The sequence below is a fragment of the Culicoides brevitarsis genome, chromosome 2, assembly GCF_036172545.1.
Source record: "Culicoides brevitarsis isolate CSIRO-B50_1 chromosome 2, AGI_CSIRO_Cbre_v1, whole genome shotgun sequence".
NCBI lineage: Eukaryota > Metazoa > Arthropoda > Insecta > Diptera > Ceratopogonidae > Culicoides > Culicoides brevitarsis.
The window spans coordinates 32,545,703-32,560,907 of NC_087086.1; the positions used below are offsets into that span (position 1 = coordinate 32,545,703).

Here is a 15,205-nt window from a genome sequence, read left to right on the forward strand (position 1 = left end):
AATGAAGTTAAAATCACTCACTCAAACTATTTTAAAATTCAAATTTATCGCTCTTCGTACGTGCTTCGATGTAGAGCTTCAAACGAAAAAAATAAAAAAAAGTTTACTTGTCAGATAATTTGATTGCACAGAGGGAATATAATTTAAGAAATAATAATATTTTATTTACACATTCCAAAGAACAAATAAAAACAAAAAAAAATCATGAACGAGACACCGAGTTTATCTAATTTAAATTTTGTGTTCAACTGTAGGTATTATGTAGACCAAGAACATTAGTGTGAATTAGTCAAGCAAGCAGGCGAACGGACTGGATATGATAAATTATTCACATGTGTTCGAATAAAAATGGTCGTGCCTCCAGTTTCGGATGACGACGATGAATGAGCGCAAAATTATTGCGTAATTTTATTTATTTGATTCGTTAGTGGGCGAGCGACAAGCGGCAGCAGGTCACGGGGTTTTCAGGTGAAATTGTCTCGAGTTGAGATTGAAATTTTAGATGAAATAAAAAATGTTCAACTCTCGTTTTTAGCTTTTTCTTCTGATCGATATCGAGACAACAAAAAATGGAGTGGGCGTGAAATCAAGCAAGTAAGTGAACAACAACGTAAAGTTGCCTTGCCATGTAATGCAACGAAAATTACTCTATAAAAGGTAATATCTTGATTTATATTTTCAGATTTCTAAATTAAAGTTTACTTTTTTACGTACTTTTTACTTTATTTTTCAGGGATGGTGATTCATGAAGGGCATTTTTGAGTTTATTTAATAATTTTTGACAGATGACAGCTGTCAAAAAATTTTTTTAAATCAAATTTTTGAAAATTTTTAAACCTCAAAATAATTTTTCTTCTATAACTGAGTCAAAAAATTCTTTAGTTTTTTCAATAAAATGACATTTTAGTGACAATTTGACAAAAATCATTTTGACAGCTGTCAAAATTAAAAAAAAAATTAAATAAAAATTAACAATTTTAAGTTTAATTAAGAATTTAATCATTTGAAAATTATAAAAATTTAAATTTTACTGAAAAAACGAGAAATCTGTCAAATTTTGACAGTTACATTAAATGACAGATGTCACAAATTTAAAAAAAAAATAAATAAATAAAAAAAATCTGTCAAATTTTGACAGTTACATAAAATGACAGATGAAACTCAAGGGTTTTAAAAGTTTTTTTTTGAATATTAAATATAAAAAATGTAAAGAAAATGTTTTTTTTTTTAATATTGTATATAAAATATATGAGAAAAGGTTCAATTATAAAAAATTTATACCTATGAATTTCTTTTCAATTTTTATCTGTCAAAATTTGACAGGTCTGGGTTTTTCATAAGTTTTAAATTTTTTAAAAAATAATTGTAAAGAGGATACATTTTTAGTAAAAATTTTATTAATTAATTTAATTAAAAAAATTAAAAATTAAAAAAAAAATGATTTAAAAATTTAATTAAAAAAATTTAAAAAAATATTTAAATAAAATTAATAAATTTAATTTAATTTTATTTAATTTAATTAATAAAATTAAATTTTATTGTTTTTTTATTAATTTAATTAAATTAATAAAATTAAAATAAATCAAAAATTTTATTAATTAAATTAATAAAAAAAATATGAAAGTTAAAAAAATTAAAATAATTTAAAAATTAAATTATTTAAATGAAATAAAAATTAATTTTTAATTAAAAAAATTATTTTAATTGAAAAAAAATTAAATAAAAAATTAAAAAATTTTTTTTTATTTTTTTGACAGCAACTCAAAACTTTTTTTTATAAAAAAAAATTATAAATTTCATTGACAACAAAAAATTTTTTTAGTCCATTTTCCCTTTAATCCCCTTTACACACGTCTGAAGAAGGTTATTTATTCAAAAATTTGCACGTTCATCTGTTCGCTCAAGAGACAAGAGCAGAAAAATTGTGTGGATATCGCAAAAAAAAAACGATGCCGATGACTCGATTCATTCATTCACAATGATGCACAAGCAACACACGTAACAGACACCATCGGCTTCATCGCCACATATGCAGTGCACGACACCGAACAAACCAGTTTTTATTCACAACTTTTTTTTTATTCATAATAAAATTTTTTCTCTTTTTTTCATTCAATTTTAAATCAAAATAAAATAAATAGTGCACATTTTTTTATTCAACTCGGCGACTCGAGAACAGTCGTCGTTGCTGTGTAAATTTTTTTTTTCTAGCAAAGAGAAATAATCCATAATCGAATCAAAGCTCATGTGACTGTGTCTCTGCTTGTTTTACGATTTTTTGTGCTAGCAGCGAAATTCTCTGCAGTTTTTGTCGCAAATATCTGGCAAACGAACGTTTGTTTGTGTTTTTTATTATCTTTACATGCGAACGACGACAGACAAGGCTGCAAAAAAGAGAAATTATGAGAAAATTTTCGTTTTTAATGATTTTTAATGTCGCATGAGCTCATTCTCCGAGGATTTCGGCGTTTTAAGGTGATTAAATTGCATGTCAAGAAAAGTTTAGCAAATTCCCTCAAGAGAAAAATTTTCCCAAATCCTCTTTTGATGACTTCATTGCACACAATTTGACCGAAAGTTGGCCACAGATTAAAAAGTTCAGGTTACCAGCTAAGCCAAAACGCTCGTTAATTGCTAACTGTAGCAAGTTAATGTCGGATCGAATGACGGAAACCGTACAAAATCGTACGAAACTTTGGGAGAAGCAATTAAGAGTGGAGCAAAAATGATCAATTGCGCGTTGTTAGTTACGAAAAAAAATGAGTGATATGAAAGGTCATGACTAAGCGTTTCTTGTTAGTTTGTAACAGTTGTTGGCTTTTGACACTCTTTCATGTTTTGAACGGATTTTTTTTTTGGTTAATGCATGCAGAGCAGACTTAATATCGTTAATGAGCTACATTAGTCATAATATGAGAAATTTTTATTTTTTTTTGGTCAAACTGCAGCTTTTATGGAATAAAAAGGTCTTAAAGTATCTTTTTTGAGTCAATTTTGAAATTTTTTGTTTTGTAAATTTTTATTTTTCATAAAAAATTAAGCAAAATGCCCAATAAAGGCAAATTTTTTAAAATTTTGAACTCTAAAAAGTTACAAAATTTGCAAAAAAAAAATTAAAAAAAAAATTTAGAATAAAAAATTTTACAATTTCATCATAAAATGTCTTTGAAAGGCTTTTTAATGATAAAAATGAAAAATTTCAATATAAAATTTCTATTTAATATTTTTTCTTTGGTACATTTTGAACTTCAAATAGTCGAAAATGAACCAAAAATGCAAATTTTGACTCATTATTAGTAAGAAAATTTATTCACAAAGAACATTTTTAAATTTAAAACTTAAAAAAAATTGAAAAATTTAACCTTTTATTGGACATTTATTTATTTTTTTTTTCCAAAAATAAGAATTTTTTTGTATGAAAATGCTTCACAAATGTGCATTTTAATTTTCATTCAAAGGCTTTTTGACTAAACCGCCAAAAAAAAAGCTAAAACCGCCTACAAAATGTTTTTAAGAATGAATTTTTTGAAAATTGTGATGCGAATTTGAATGAAAATCTGACATTCAAGAGTAAAAAATATTTAATTTTTTTTTTATATTTTTTAAAGCAATAATATGTGTAATTTTTTGAACATTATAGAGTTTATAACACGAAAATGATACAAAAATTTTTTTTGAAGAAGAAATTTTTTTTAAACTTCTTAAAATTAAATTTGTTGAAATTTAATTTAATTTTAATTTAATTAATTTAATTTTTTGAAGTTTAATTTAATTATTTTTAATTATTAATTTTTTTAAAAATTAAATTAATTCAGCATTCCAAATATATTAAGTTAATTTTTTTTTAACAAAAAATCGTAAATTTTGTCCAATTTGAGATTAAAATCACAAATCAAAGCTCATAAAATTCCCCAAAATCAATGAATTTTTTGCAAAAAAATCTCTCCATAAAAGCAGTTTCTTGAACTCTCAGCAAAGAAAAGAAATTATCATAAATCACAAAAGTTCTTAATTCCTGTCAAAAACTCTCATATCAGCAATTTCTCTTACTAATCCACGCACATTCGATGGAGACGTCTTGTCTATTTCGTCGCGTCCCTCTTTGATGTTTTCTGTTTTCATCGGCAGCGCACGCAACACGACACAACTAAAGACACACAATTTATTATCCTCTTAAAAACGGAAAAAAATTCTGTCTAAATAAAAAGAAACTTGAACGTGCTAGTTTCGTAATAGACGTAATTGAACTTTCTCTCTTTCGTGCTTTGTTTTTCTTTTTTTTTCTGAAGAGGACATCGTCGTCGAAGAACAACGACGCACGACAATCACCCACAAAGGTAACGTAAAATCGAATTATATTTCCTTTTTATATCAATTTTATGCTTGATTGCTATTATATTACACTCATTTTGTAAAGAATGGAAGAGAAAAAAAAGTTACAAACGACACGGAGCCAATAAAAATCGACGTTTTTTTTTGCAAACAACGCGAAGAATAAGGAAATAAGCACTTTTTGTCGTAAATTTCAAGTAAAAGCACTTGGGCTAAAAAGTAAATGCGTTTGCGAAAAAAAAAATACTTGATAAAAACCCATAATGAGCCGTGCTTCTCGGAAAATTGATGGGAAAGGAATGGAAAGGCCGTTCTGGGTGGTACAAAACGCGTTTAGTAAATAAATATCAATGATAGTGAAAAGTTTCGAAAAATTTAGCTAATTTAGCGCGTTTTGATAAATTTTCAAGAAAAAATAATTTTTTTATTTTTTTTTTTAATTTTTAATAAAATTTTGTCAAAAAGTTATTGCGATTATCCTTTCAACTTTTTGTCGTAAATTTCAATAAAATTAATAAATTAAAAAAAAATTAAATTAAAAATTTGAAAGGAATAATTATTTTATTAGAATTATAAAATGTCGAAAAATTTAAAATTAATAAAGAAAAAATAATTTTTTTATTTTTTTTTTTAATTTTTAATAAAAAATAATTAATTAATAAAATTAATAAAAAAAAATAAATTAAAATTAAATTTTTAAAATTAAATTAATTATTTCATTAGAATTATTAAATCATTAATAAATTCATTAAATATTAATTGAATTAATAAAATAAAATAATTTAATAAAAATTATTAATAAAATTTTATTTATTAATTAAATTAATTTTTTTATCAATACCTATTTTATAGTTTTCGGAATTCTTCTTGATTTTTAATAATTTTTTTAAAATAAATTTTTAATTTTTCTGAAATTTTCTGTAATTGATCAACTTTCCTTATGTTATTTTATTTTATTTTTTTTAATGTTAGGAGTTTTAATAAATTTTTGTCATTTTATGATTTTTGAAAAATTAAGGTTTCTTTGTGGATTAAAATTTTTCTTAATTTTTTTTATTTAATTTTTTTAAAAATAATTTTAAAATATTTTTTAAAATAAAAAAAATTAAAATTTTTTTTTAATTTCAATAAATTTATTAATTTTAGTTAATTTATTTTAATTATTTTTTTAATTTAATAATTTTTATGAATTTCCTTGAATAATTTCTTATTTTTTATGAATTTTTCGATTTTTTTTATTCTTTATAATCTCTCGTAATTTTTAAAAAATTTTATTTTAGTGATTTTTTTTATTTTTTGTAAATTAATTTCAATTTTTTTCAGACAGACGTTCACAAAAACGAATTTCCGCCAAATGCCTTGAAATGTGAGAACATAAAAACGAGGCGTGGGACCGTTTTTCGTGTATTTAGAGACTTTTCACGTCCAACGACCTTTTTTATCGATCGCTTTTCAGTCGTCATTAAATACTTTTTACGTCAAAAAATCTCTAAAAATGCACAGAAAAAAATTAAATAAAAATCATGTTGTCCTCAATTACGATTCAATTACCTTACAAAATGTGAGCAATGTGATCGCCTGCAATACACGTTCATTACGTTTGATTGCGATGCAGAGAGCCGTTTAAAAAAAAAGCTCGCACGACAGAAAAAAAAATCTATAAAACCTTCACATACATTCATTTTGCGCGCTCCAACGTAAATAAATAACGCAACACAAAATCAATCAAGTTCTCATCAAGCAGGTCAGTCACATGAATGCGTTATTTTAATCCTTTTTGTTCGCAACGAGGGGTCTCGGTGTCGTGCAAAAAAGGGTACTTTGAGAGTTTTAATTAAAAATTAATTAGATATGCTGATATGAATGACGTCGCGCCGCCTCTAGCATATCGGCATCGTCGTATCAACAACGAGGAATCTCAGCTAATTGTTGGGTGTGCGCGTTGGGAAAATCACTCGTTAATCCGAAAATTATCCCAAAAAAAGTTTTTCGTTTTTGAGGTGTGAAGTAAGCAAGACGATGTAGGTACCTAAAAACAAATTACGGATTTGACGATGATTTTAATTGGAATTTGTTTTGAATTGATGAACATGAAAAGGATTAACTGAATGAAATCTAAAATTGGAAAATAAAAACAAAAATCTCATTAATCGAATTCATTAACATATTTTGACAATTTTTATTTTATTTTACTTTAATATATTTATTTTATTTTATTTTATTAATTTATTTTATTTATTTATTTTTTTAATTCATTAGGTAATTAATTATTTTTTTAGATTCAAGTAAAATATTTTTTTTTGTAATTTCGAATGAAAAATTAGAAAAATATTTAAAAAAATTTTCTAAATGTTTAAAAGTTTTCTAAAATTAAAAAATAAATAATTAAATAAAATAAAAAAAATAATTTTAATATTTAAAAAAAAAATTAATATTAAATAAATTAAAATAATATATTAAAAAAATATTTTAATAATAAAATTGCAAAAAAATGAATTATTTATTTAAATATTTTATTTAATACTTTTAAATACTTTTGAATATTTTTTAATCAAAAAAATTTGGTAAAAATAATTAATTAAAATTAAAAAATATTTTTTTTATGATTTTTTTAATAAAAAAATGATTCAATTTACTTTTTTTATAAAAAAAATATTTAAAAATTAAAATTAAATTAAATATTCATTTAAAAAATTTTAAAACCTTATTTCAAAAATTTTAACTTTTTTAAAAATATTTTTTTACATTAAAAAATATTAAAATTTTTTTTTATTATTTTTTTAAATATTTCACACAATCATCAAAATATATCCAATTTAATAAAAAAAAGTCTACCAACAATTTTTTTCCTCTTAAAATAAATTTTGAAACCCGGCAAAAAACAAACATTTTTTTTTACAAACCGCCAATTCAATAAAAATAATAAAAATTAATGATAAAATTGTATCAAATAAACCTTTTTTCCGAACAGCACTTGCACAAAAAACACACACCGTCGCCGCCGCCGAATAAACACTTGTGCAAACACACTCACAAAACATTTTTTTTACAAAGATGATGATAAATGGATCAATAATTGAAGTGGTTTCATTTTTTTTTTTATAATTTGCCATTTTTTATTCACACTGTCTGATGTTTTACTTGCACAGGTGAAAAAAATAAAATTACCGCGGCGATGATGTAAAAATAAAATTATGGTGGGATAATCTTATCGTATTTATTAAATTAACGTCACACACAAGTTGCAATGAGCTCACAACACGAGATAAGATATGGATTTCGAAATATCTTTTTTTTTTGATTACTTACAATTTTTTTCAGTTAATTTTTGGTATCCAAAAAAATTTTTTTTTTGTTTTAAAATTGAACTTGGGAAATTTCTTCACAATTTTATTCAAATAAATAATTTTTTGTCGTATCCTCGTTCCACTTCACTTTTTTTTTGTCGCTTCTAGGCACCTGGCCAGTGTATGTGTGTGTGTGTGTTATCTACGTAGTGCACTTTGGCGTATAGATATATTTTACACGAAGCTCTTAATCAAACACACATACACACGCATACTTTTATATATGCTCGATATATAAATTTTTTTTCCTTCCTTCGTGACTTTTTTTTTTGCGGAAAATTTCAATTTTTTCCGGATTTTCACTCGCGAACCGCTCAAATTTTAATGGCACCCGTTGCACGGTCACTAGATCGAACTTTTGCACGATAATTTCCGAATTTTTCAGTTAGATTTACCAAAAAATTATTTAATTAAAGCAGGAGCGCGAAACGTACGACAGCCCAATTTGCTTAATGTTTTTTCACTCGGTTCACCCGTGAAAAAGAGTGTGGATCGTCGATGCGATGGGAATCCAATTGGACAACGATGCGGCGGCAGACATGCACGAGTAGCTGGTCTTATTGGATTTTTGTGTCTCAATTCAATAATTTTCTAATTGGAACAGGAAAAGTCATCTTTATCAACAAATTTGGACCTAAAATTGAAGAATAATCATTAAAAATACGAAAAATATGAAAATTTGCAAGAAATCAACATAAAAAAGGTAAGTTTTTAACTTTTATAAATTTTGCCGGTTATCCAACCGCTAGACAATATGGGAATAAATTTATAAAAAAAATCAATTCAACTACCGGCGGAACGTTAAAATATATGAAATCCTTGAGGATTTTCATGAAAAAACCCGAAAAACATCAATTTTTGATAAAAATAAAATTCCAATAAGAAAATTGAGCAAATTTGAGCAACTGTCAAAAAATGGATTCCTATCACACGAGTATCCAGCGCTCCAGTCTCCATGGAGAAAAAAGAAAAAAACACACAAATGTCAAATCGATATCATCACTGGATTGGATGAAACACACAAAAATACAAAAAAGGAAATTTTTTATTCCTTTGTGTCGTCGATAAAAGCGCAAATTCTCCACAAAAATTCCAGCGCGTTTCTCCAAAAATTTTTTTAATCGCTAAAAATCCAGTGAAATATCAGAAATTTTTTTACTGAGATTTTTTTTTATATGAGAAATAAAGACAAATCAATGTCTGACGACCCAGCCCCATTCATCCATGAAAATTAGTGCAACCACTTTAGGCAACATTTAGTGTTCGTAGCTCGTAGAAAAAATGTCACAAAACTACCAAAACTACTCGAGACCGAGTAGGCGGAGTGGCCCGTGTGATTGTTGTGTGCGAGCTGTTAAATGGATTCCCGTGCTGTTTATTTTCTCCATCATCTGTTGGAGTTACTACGCATTTGTCGTGCAATTGTGCTTCAGTAAGTCCTTCAAAAAAATTTAAAAAATAAAATTTTTAATTTTTTAAATTTTTTTAGTGACTGTTGAAAATGTTGCTGAACGCGTTATCCTGATACTCCTTTATCACGTATTTTGCTTCCTGTTTTTATGGAGTTATTATCAAACAATTTTCGTTGATATTGCCTTAGTACCGCCGGAGGTAAATAATGACATCATCTTGCTCGTGACATCATATCTAATCTTTTTTCTATGAAAAAACTAGTTTCGTCTCAAGAGTACGGAAGTGCAGAAAATATACTCGGCCGAGTCAGAAGTTGAACAACGAGAAATTTTGGAGCAATATGCACAGAATTTGCCAATTACAAATCGAACAATTACGGGAGCGATTCGTTTTTGTGACAAATGTTGCATTATTAAGCCAGATCGGGCGCATCATTGTTCCGTTTGTGGCGATTGCGTTCTGAAAATGTAAGAAAAATTAATTTTTTAAAGGTCTTGGATTTAAAAATAATTGTTAAATGAGATTTTGTGCAAATTTTTACAAGATCTTAAGATCGGTTTCATTTTCCGCGTCATTAAAATGTGGAAAATGAAACTATAAATTTCTTAAAGTTCATAAAAATCAAGGCAATTAGCTTATTTTTGAAAATATATTGAAGAATTTTATAATTTATGAAAGATTATTTTCCAAAAATGATGAAAATTCCTTAAAAAATTTGAAATTTTTGACCACGTGGTTAACGGTTTTTGAATTTTTTTGAAAATCGAAGGAATTTTCATTATTTTTGAAAATATTTCTTCCATAAGTTATTTATTTCATCGAGATACTCTTAAAAATTAATTAAATTAATATTTATTGAGCTAAATTCTTTAAAAATTAAGAAAAAAAATGAGTTTCATTTTCCATTTGTTTCAAAAACGGAAAATGAAATTAAAATTTTAAACCGATTTTGAACAAATTTTTTTTTTCTTATAATTTTTAATTATTTTTTTTTTATATTTCAGGGATCATCACTGTCCATGGGTTAACAATTGCGTGAACTTCAGCAATTACAAATTTTTCATACTGTTTTTAGGGTATGCTCTACTCTACTGTATATACATTGCGTTAGCTTCTCTTCCGTATTTCATACAATTTTGGAAGGTAAGTAAAGCTTTTAATCGCACAAAAATTGCTTACAAAAAATTTTTCATTGCAGGGTCATCTCGAAGGCATGGGTCGCTTTCACATCCTTTTCCTCTTTTTCGTATCTGTGATGTTCGCGATAAGTTTAGTCAGCTTATTTGGGTATCACATTTACCTTGTTTTACTGAACCGAACAACGTTAGAGGCATTTCGTGCCCCAATTTTCCGCATCGGAGGTCCCGACAAACATGGCTTCAGCTTGGGACATCTCAACAATTTCCAAGAGGTTTTCGGCGATGACAAACGTTTCTGGTTTCTTCCTGTTTTTACAAGGTAGGTTTTTAGATTTTTATTCATTTTTTTTTGGGCATTTTAAACGTATGATAATTATAGCCTTGGCAACGGCGTTTCTTACCCCTGCCAATCACAACACCAACAACCTCCCAACTATGAATCAATGGGCGCAACAACGACAACACCCAACGGCCATTCAAGCAACATGAATAACTTTTCCGCGAACTCCTCCGCTTCCATGAATAACAATCACTCTAACCTAAGTAGCAAAAGTGAGAGCAGGTTAGCACCTCATACGAAGCATAACAGTGTCGCTCCCATGTCTGAATCGGCCTCCGTAGAAATCTTGAACGAAAAACCCGAAGAAAATTCCCTTTTCGTGAAACGATCTGACATGGAAGCGACCTCTAACGGCAGCAATACTCATTTGCTCAATCACAATTCGGAAACGATGAACGTTTAAAGATCTTTTTCTGTCTTTCTTATTTTTTATCGTTTTTTACTTATTTTATTTTTAGACTTAGCTAAGTTTTTATTTAATGTAGTTAGTTACCTTTGTTTTTGAAACACTTCCAGTTATGACCTCTTATCCAAAGTGAGTGCCCCATTTTGAGCCAAAAAGCGCAAAAAATGACTGAAATCAATCAAATTTTTACCAGATTTTGTATAAAAATGCACAAAATGCCTTAAAAATGGGTTTCACAAAGCAATACAATAACAATTTCCCCGTAAGATATCGAAAAATTAGAATTAAGAAATTCTAACCTATAATTTTAGTTTGTTTTTAAATACAAAAATTTCTAACCAAAACAACTTTTGACTCGTTTTTAGGTAGATTTTATATTGAAATTTTGTAAGATTTATGTTTTTATCACGAATTTTAGATAGAAAATTTTAAACAAATTGGTCGGATTGGCAATCAAAAAAACTGTGAGCTTGGTGTACTGTACATTTTGAATTTTTTGAATTTGTATTTATTATACTATAAAATTATTGGAAATACACAACTCTAGAATATATAAAAAATTTGTAGTTTTTATTATTTGCATGAATTTCCTATTTAGACTTCTATTTAGAAAAAACTATTTTAAAAAACTAATTTTCTAACCTAAAATTTTTTTTGAATGGTCCGTTAAAAAAGATCACTAACGTTGTTCCCATTGCTTCATGGTCCTTTTCATAAAAAAAAAATAATTTTTTTGTCACTAACTTCTAATACTTAACATAACTTTAACAGTCTCGGCGATGGTATAACGTATCCCGTACGTTTCATGGATGAAGATGCCGAATCCTTGCTTGGCGGCGAAGATCGGCGTCATGATGAGCGCGCCACTTTTCGACCGATCGTTATGAATGGCACGCAACAAAGACAACATGTCACCCTGAAACCGTATCACGATGACCTGGAAGAAGAAGATGACGAGGAAAATGATGAAGTTTTTACGCGACAACAACCACAATCGAGACGCCCTCTGTCGGACGATGATGTAGTTGTTAGTTACGAAAGATCGCCCCAAAATGGCGGGAAATCAAATAACGATCACACGATCATTGATTTTGCGTAAAAGTTTTTTTATGGTTTAGGTTAAGGGGAATTGTGGTTGGCTCAAAGATAGAATTTATTTGTGTACTTAGAGAAGAAAAATTTAGAGACTTGACTTTTAGAAAAGGGCTCCTTCCCCTTGTGAGACTGAATTCTTATGAAATTAAAAAAAAATCATTCCGATTGAAAGAAATATTTCCGTACGAAAGATGACAAAACATTCCTTGACAAGAAAAATCCTAAATTATTTAAGAGTAAAGTAGATAGAAAATTAATTATAAGCGTTGTTGAGATACAAAAAAAAAAACAAAGAAATTTAATGTGAGAATTTGTACGTGTAAGTTTTAGTTAGTAATTAGGCGGATTTAATTAGGAAAAATGTTTCAATTTTTGTTTTTATCAAATTTTTCAAAAACTCTTAAATTTTATAGCAAAAAAATTTAATTTTAAATTAATTTGGTAAAAAATAATTAAAATTTATTAAAAATTAACAAAAATTTCATAAACGTCAATTCAAAAAATGACAGTTAAAAATTTGAGAATTACTTTTTGCTAATTCAAATTAAGTTAAAGTTCAATTTTTTAATAAAATTGCCAAATTGATGTCAAATTATGAAATAATTTTCATTTTTTTTAAATTTTGACAGAAAATTTTGTAAATGTCAATTCAAAAAATAACCGTTAAAATTTGAAAATCGCTTTTTTGCTAATTCAATTACATTTATAGTTCAAATTATTCATAAAATTACTAAATTTAGGTAAAATTTTTGTTGTTTTAAAATTTTTGACAGAAAATTTTGTAAATGTCAATTCAAAAAATTTCCGTTAAAATATATAATTTGTTTTTAAGAATCAAAATTTAAAAAATGTGAAATATTTTTCCTCATTCTTTCTGCCTATTTATGTAATTATTTTGTATAGAACACCAAATAGTCTAAAATAAATAAGAAAATGTTGCAATTTTAAAATAAAATCTTTTTATTCGGTAACTTTTGAGTATTTCAAGGCATTTTTCCGCAATTTTTTTTACAAATTAATCAAAAATTTCTTCTCTTCCTCAACCTTTTTCTTCGGGAAGTACGGATTGTGTTCAGGATCGGCATTCAAGTGATAATATCCTGGCGCTTCTTCGCAATGAACATTATACCACCAATCACAAGTAAATTCCTTTTGATTGAAAATTGTTCCATTTGTGCACAAAAATTTAGCTCCTTGATGTCCTTCACGCCCATCGTGACACACGTGATACGCTTGACAACCCGTTTCAACATTGGCATACATTCCCGGTGTCGCTGGGACTTTCGAACAATCAAAACTTGTGTGAGGAACTTCGTGATAAATTGGATAATCGTGACCTGGAGTGCCGGGAATTTTACTGAAATCTTGTTCTTCTTCCTTGTGATGATGATCTTCGTAAACAGGCTCTTCGGGATGATACAAACGACCGTATTTCTCGACTTTTACGTGAATAGCATGAGCGAGGCAAATTAAGCCAAGTAAGACAGCGAAACGATGCATCTGAAAATTTCGAACAAAATTTTTAAATTTTTGTAAAAGTAATTAAAGAACAAAGACCTTGAAAGTACTTTTTTGCTAAAAAAAAATGTTTTTTCGATCAAGTTTTTTAACGAACGTTCATTGTGCAGGTAGGTAAGTAATATGATATTAAATCATACCAATTATTTATTTACAGACAACAATTTAATATAAAGTAAGACAGATGTAAGTGTACGGCAAAAACATATGAAAATTATGCAACACGTGAGTAGTTGAAAACGGGTTTCACTTGCACACTTGTTTGAACATTAAACTAAGATTGCTTGCTATTTTTATACAAAAATATTTTCTAAAATCTTTAATTTTAATTAAAAAAAATGAATTAAATTTAAAATTAAAATTGCCTTAAAATTTAAAAATTTTCGCAAAAATATATTTTTTACGTTTTTGATAATTTTAATAGTCTTTTTTAAAATATTTAAAATTATTTTATTTTTTTTTATTTTCTTAATCTTTTTTTTTTAAATCTTGCCTTTAAAATTAAAAAAATATAAAGTTAAAAAAAAAATCATATAAAAAATTAATATTAAAAAAAATTCACAAATTAATACTCTCAATTTAATTATTTAATTTAAAAATTTCAAATTTTTAATTAATTAAAATCTCATTTAAAAATTTAATTTAATTTAACTTTTAATGAAAAAAAAATTATAAATTTCTATGAAGATTTTTTTATCAACTAAAAAATTTTAATTAATTTAAATTATTTATTATTTAAATTTTAATATTTTTTTTTAATTTTTAGTTTTAATGGAGTAATTTAATTTATTTTTTTTTTAACTTTTTTTAAAATTTATGAAAATTTTCATTTTCAACTTTTAATATCTTTTCCAAAATTCGACAATATTTATATATTTTTTTTACAAAAATTATTTAAATAAATTTTTCGAATAACTCGCGTAATTTTCAATATTTTTAACAAATTTTTATTTAAAATGGAGACGCCTTGTGTATTATCTAACCTTTTAATTAACTTTTCACAATAAATAATTTAAATTTTTTATCAGCAGCTAATTTTTATGCGATCCTGACAGTCGAACGATTAATTACAAACTAATATAATTTGAATAATATCGCCAACATAACTGCAGCATAAATCGGTCTTTGGTCTCTCCCACCAACAACAATCAAAATCAACATCAATGAACGCAATACACGTTGTTCATTCATGCGATCAGTACCACTCGTTACCCCACTCTTGCATATTTTTTGCCATTTTCGATCACTTGTACTTGATTTTGACTCGAGATATGTGAAGACTTGAGGAAATGATTTGCAACAAAATTTTTTTCTGATTAATTGTTGCGCGAGGTAAGTCTTAAAACTATTTTAATCTAAACTTTTTGATTTTCGATGTCATTTTCGGATATAAACCTTCGGAACTCATTATGTACTATTTCATACTTGTAAATGTCCGGTTTTGGCGGCAATGGATCTTCTGTAGAAGTTGTCGGAATGCCCGTAAATCTCACGGAGGGCGCTGCGCAATTAAATTCCTCATTGCCCAATTCCGTTTGGTTCAAGGCGTCATTTGAATCCACAAAAGCCGGCAAATAAATCCCATTGTGAGCAGTATTGTGCGGAAAATGTAAAT

The 15,205-nt window shown here is 26.6% G+C and overlaps 2 protein-coding genes across 3 annotated transcripts in view; one reads left to right on the forward strand and one right to left on the reverse strand.

Annotated features, from left to right (window-relative positions):
* Nucleotides 1–8,132, reverse strand: part of LOC134832841 (cAMP-dependent protein kinase type II regulatory subunit) — a 65,513-nt gene extending 57,381 nt beyond the window's left edge. The window contains exon 1 of the mRNA XM_063847033.1: nt 7,642–8,132. The gene's annotated coding sequence lies outside the window, so the exon portion shown is untranslated. The remainder of the gene's footprint in view (nt 1–7,641) is intronic.
* Nucleotides 8,133–8,662: 530 nt separating this feature from the next.
* LOC134830809 (palmitoyltransferase ZDHHC20-B) lies at nt 8,663–12,829 on the forward strand. Of its 2 annotated transcripts, XM_063844392.1 has the most exons (7): nt 8,663–9,111; nt 9,169–9,290; nt 9,354–9,559; nt 10,097–10,235; nt 10,291–10,550; nt 10,611–10,793; nt 11,749–12,829. In XM_063844392.1, the coding sequence occupies exons 1-7, from the start codon at nt 8,961–8,963 to the stop codon at nt 12,074–12,076; spliced, it is 1,389 nt and encodes a 462-aa protein (XP_063700462.1). In that variant the 5' UTR covers nt 8,663–8,960; the 3' UTR covers nt 12,077–12,829. The 2 variants fall into 2 exon arrangements, with proteins under 2 accessions (XP_063700462.1, XP_063700463.1); XM_063844393.1 differs by lacking the exon at nt 10,611–10,793.
* Nucleotides 12,830–15,205: the final 2,376 nt, after the last annotated feature.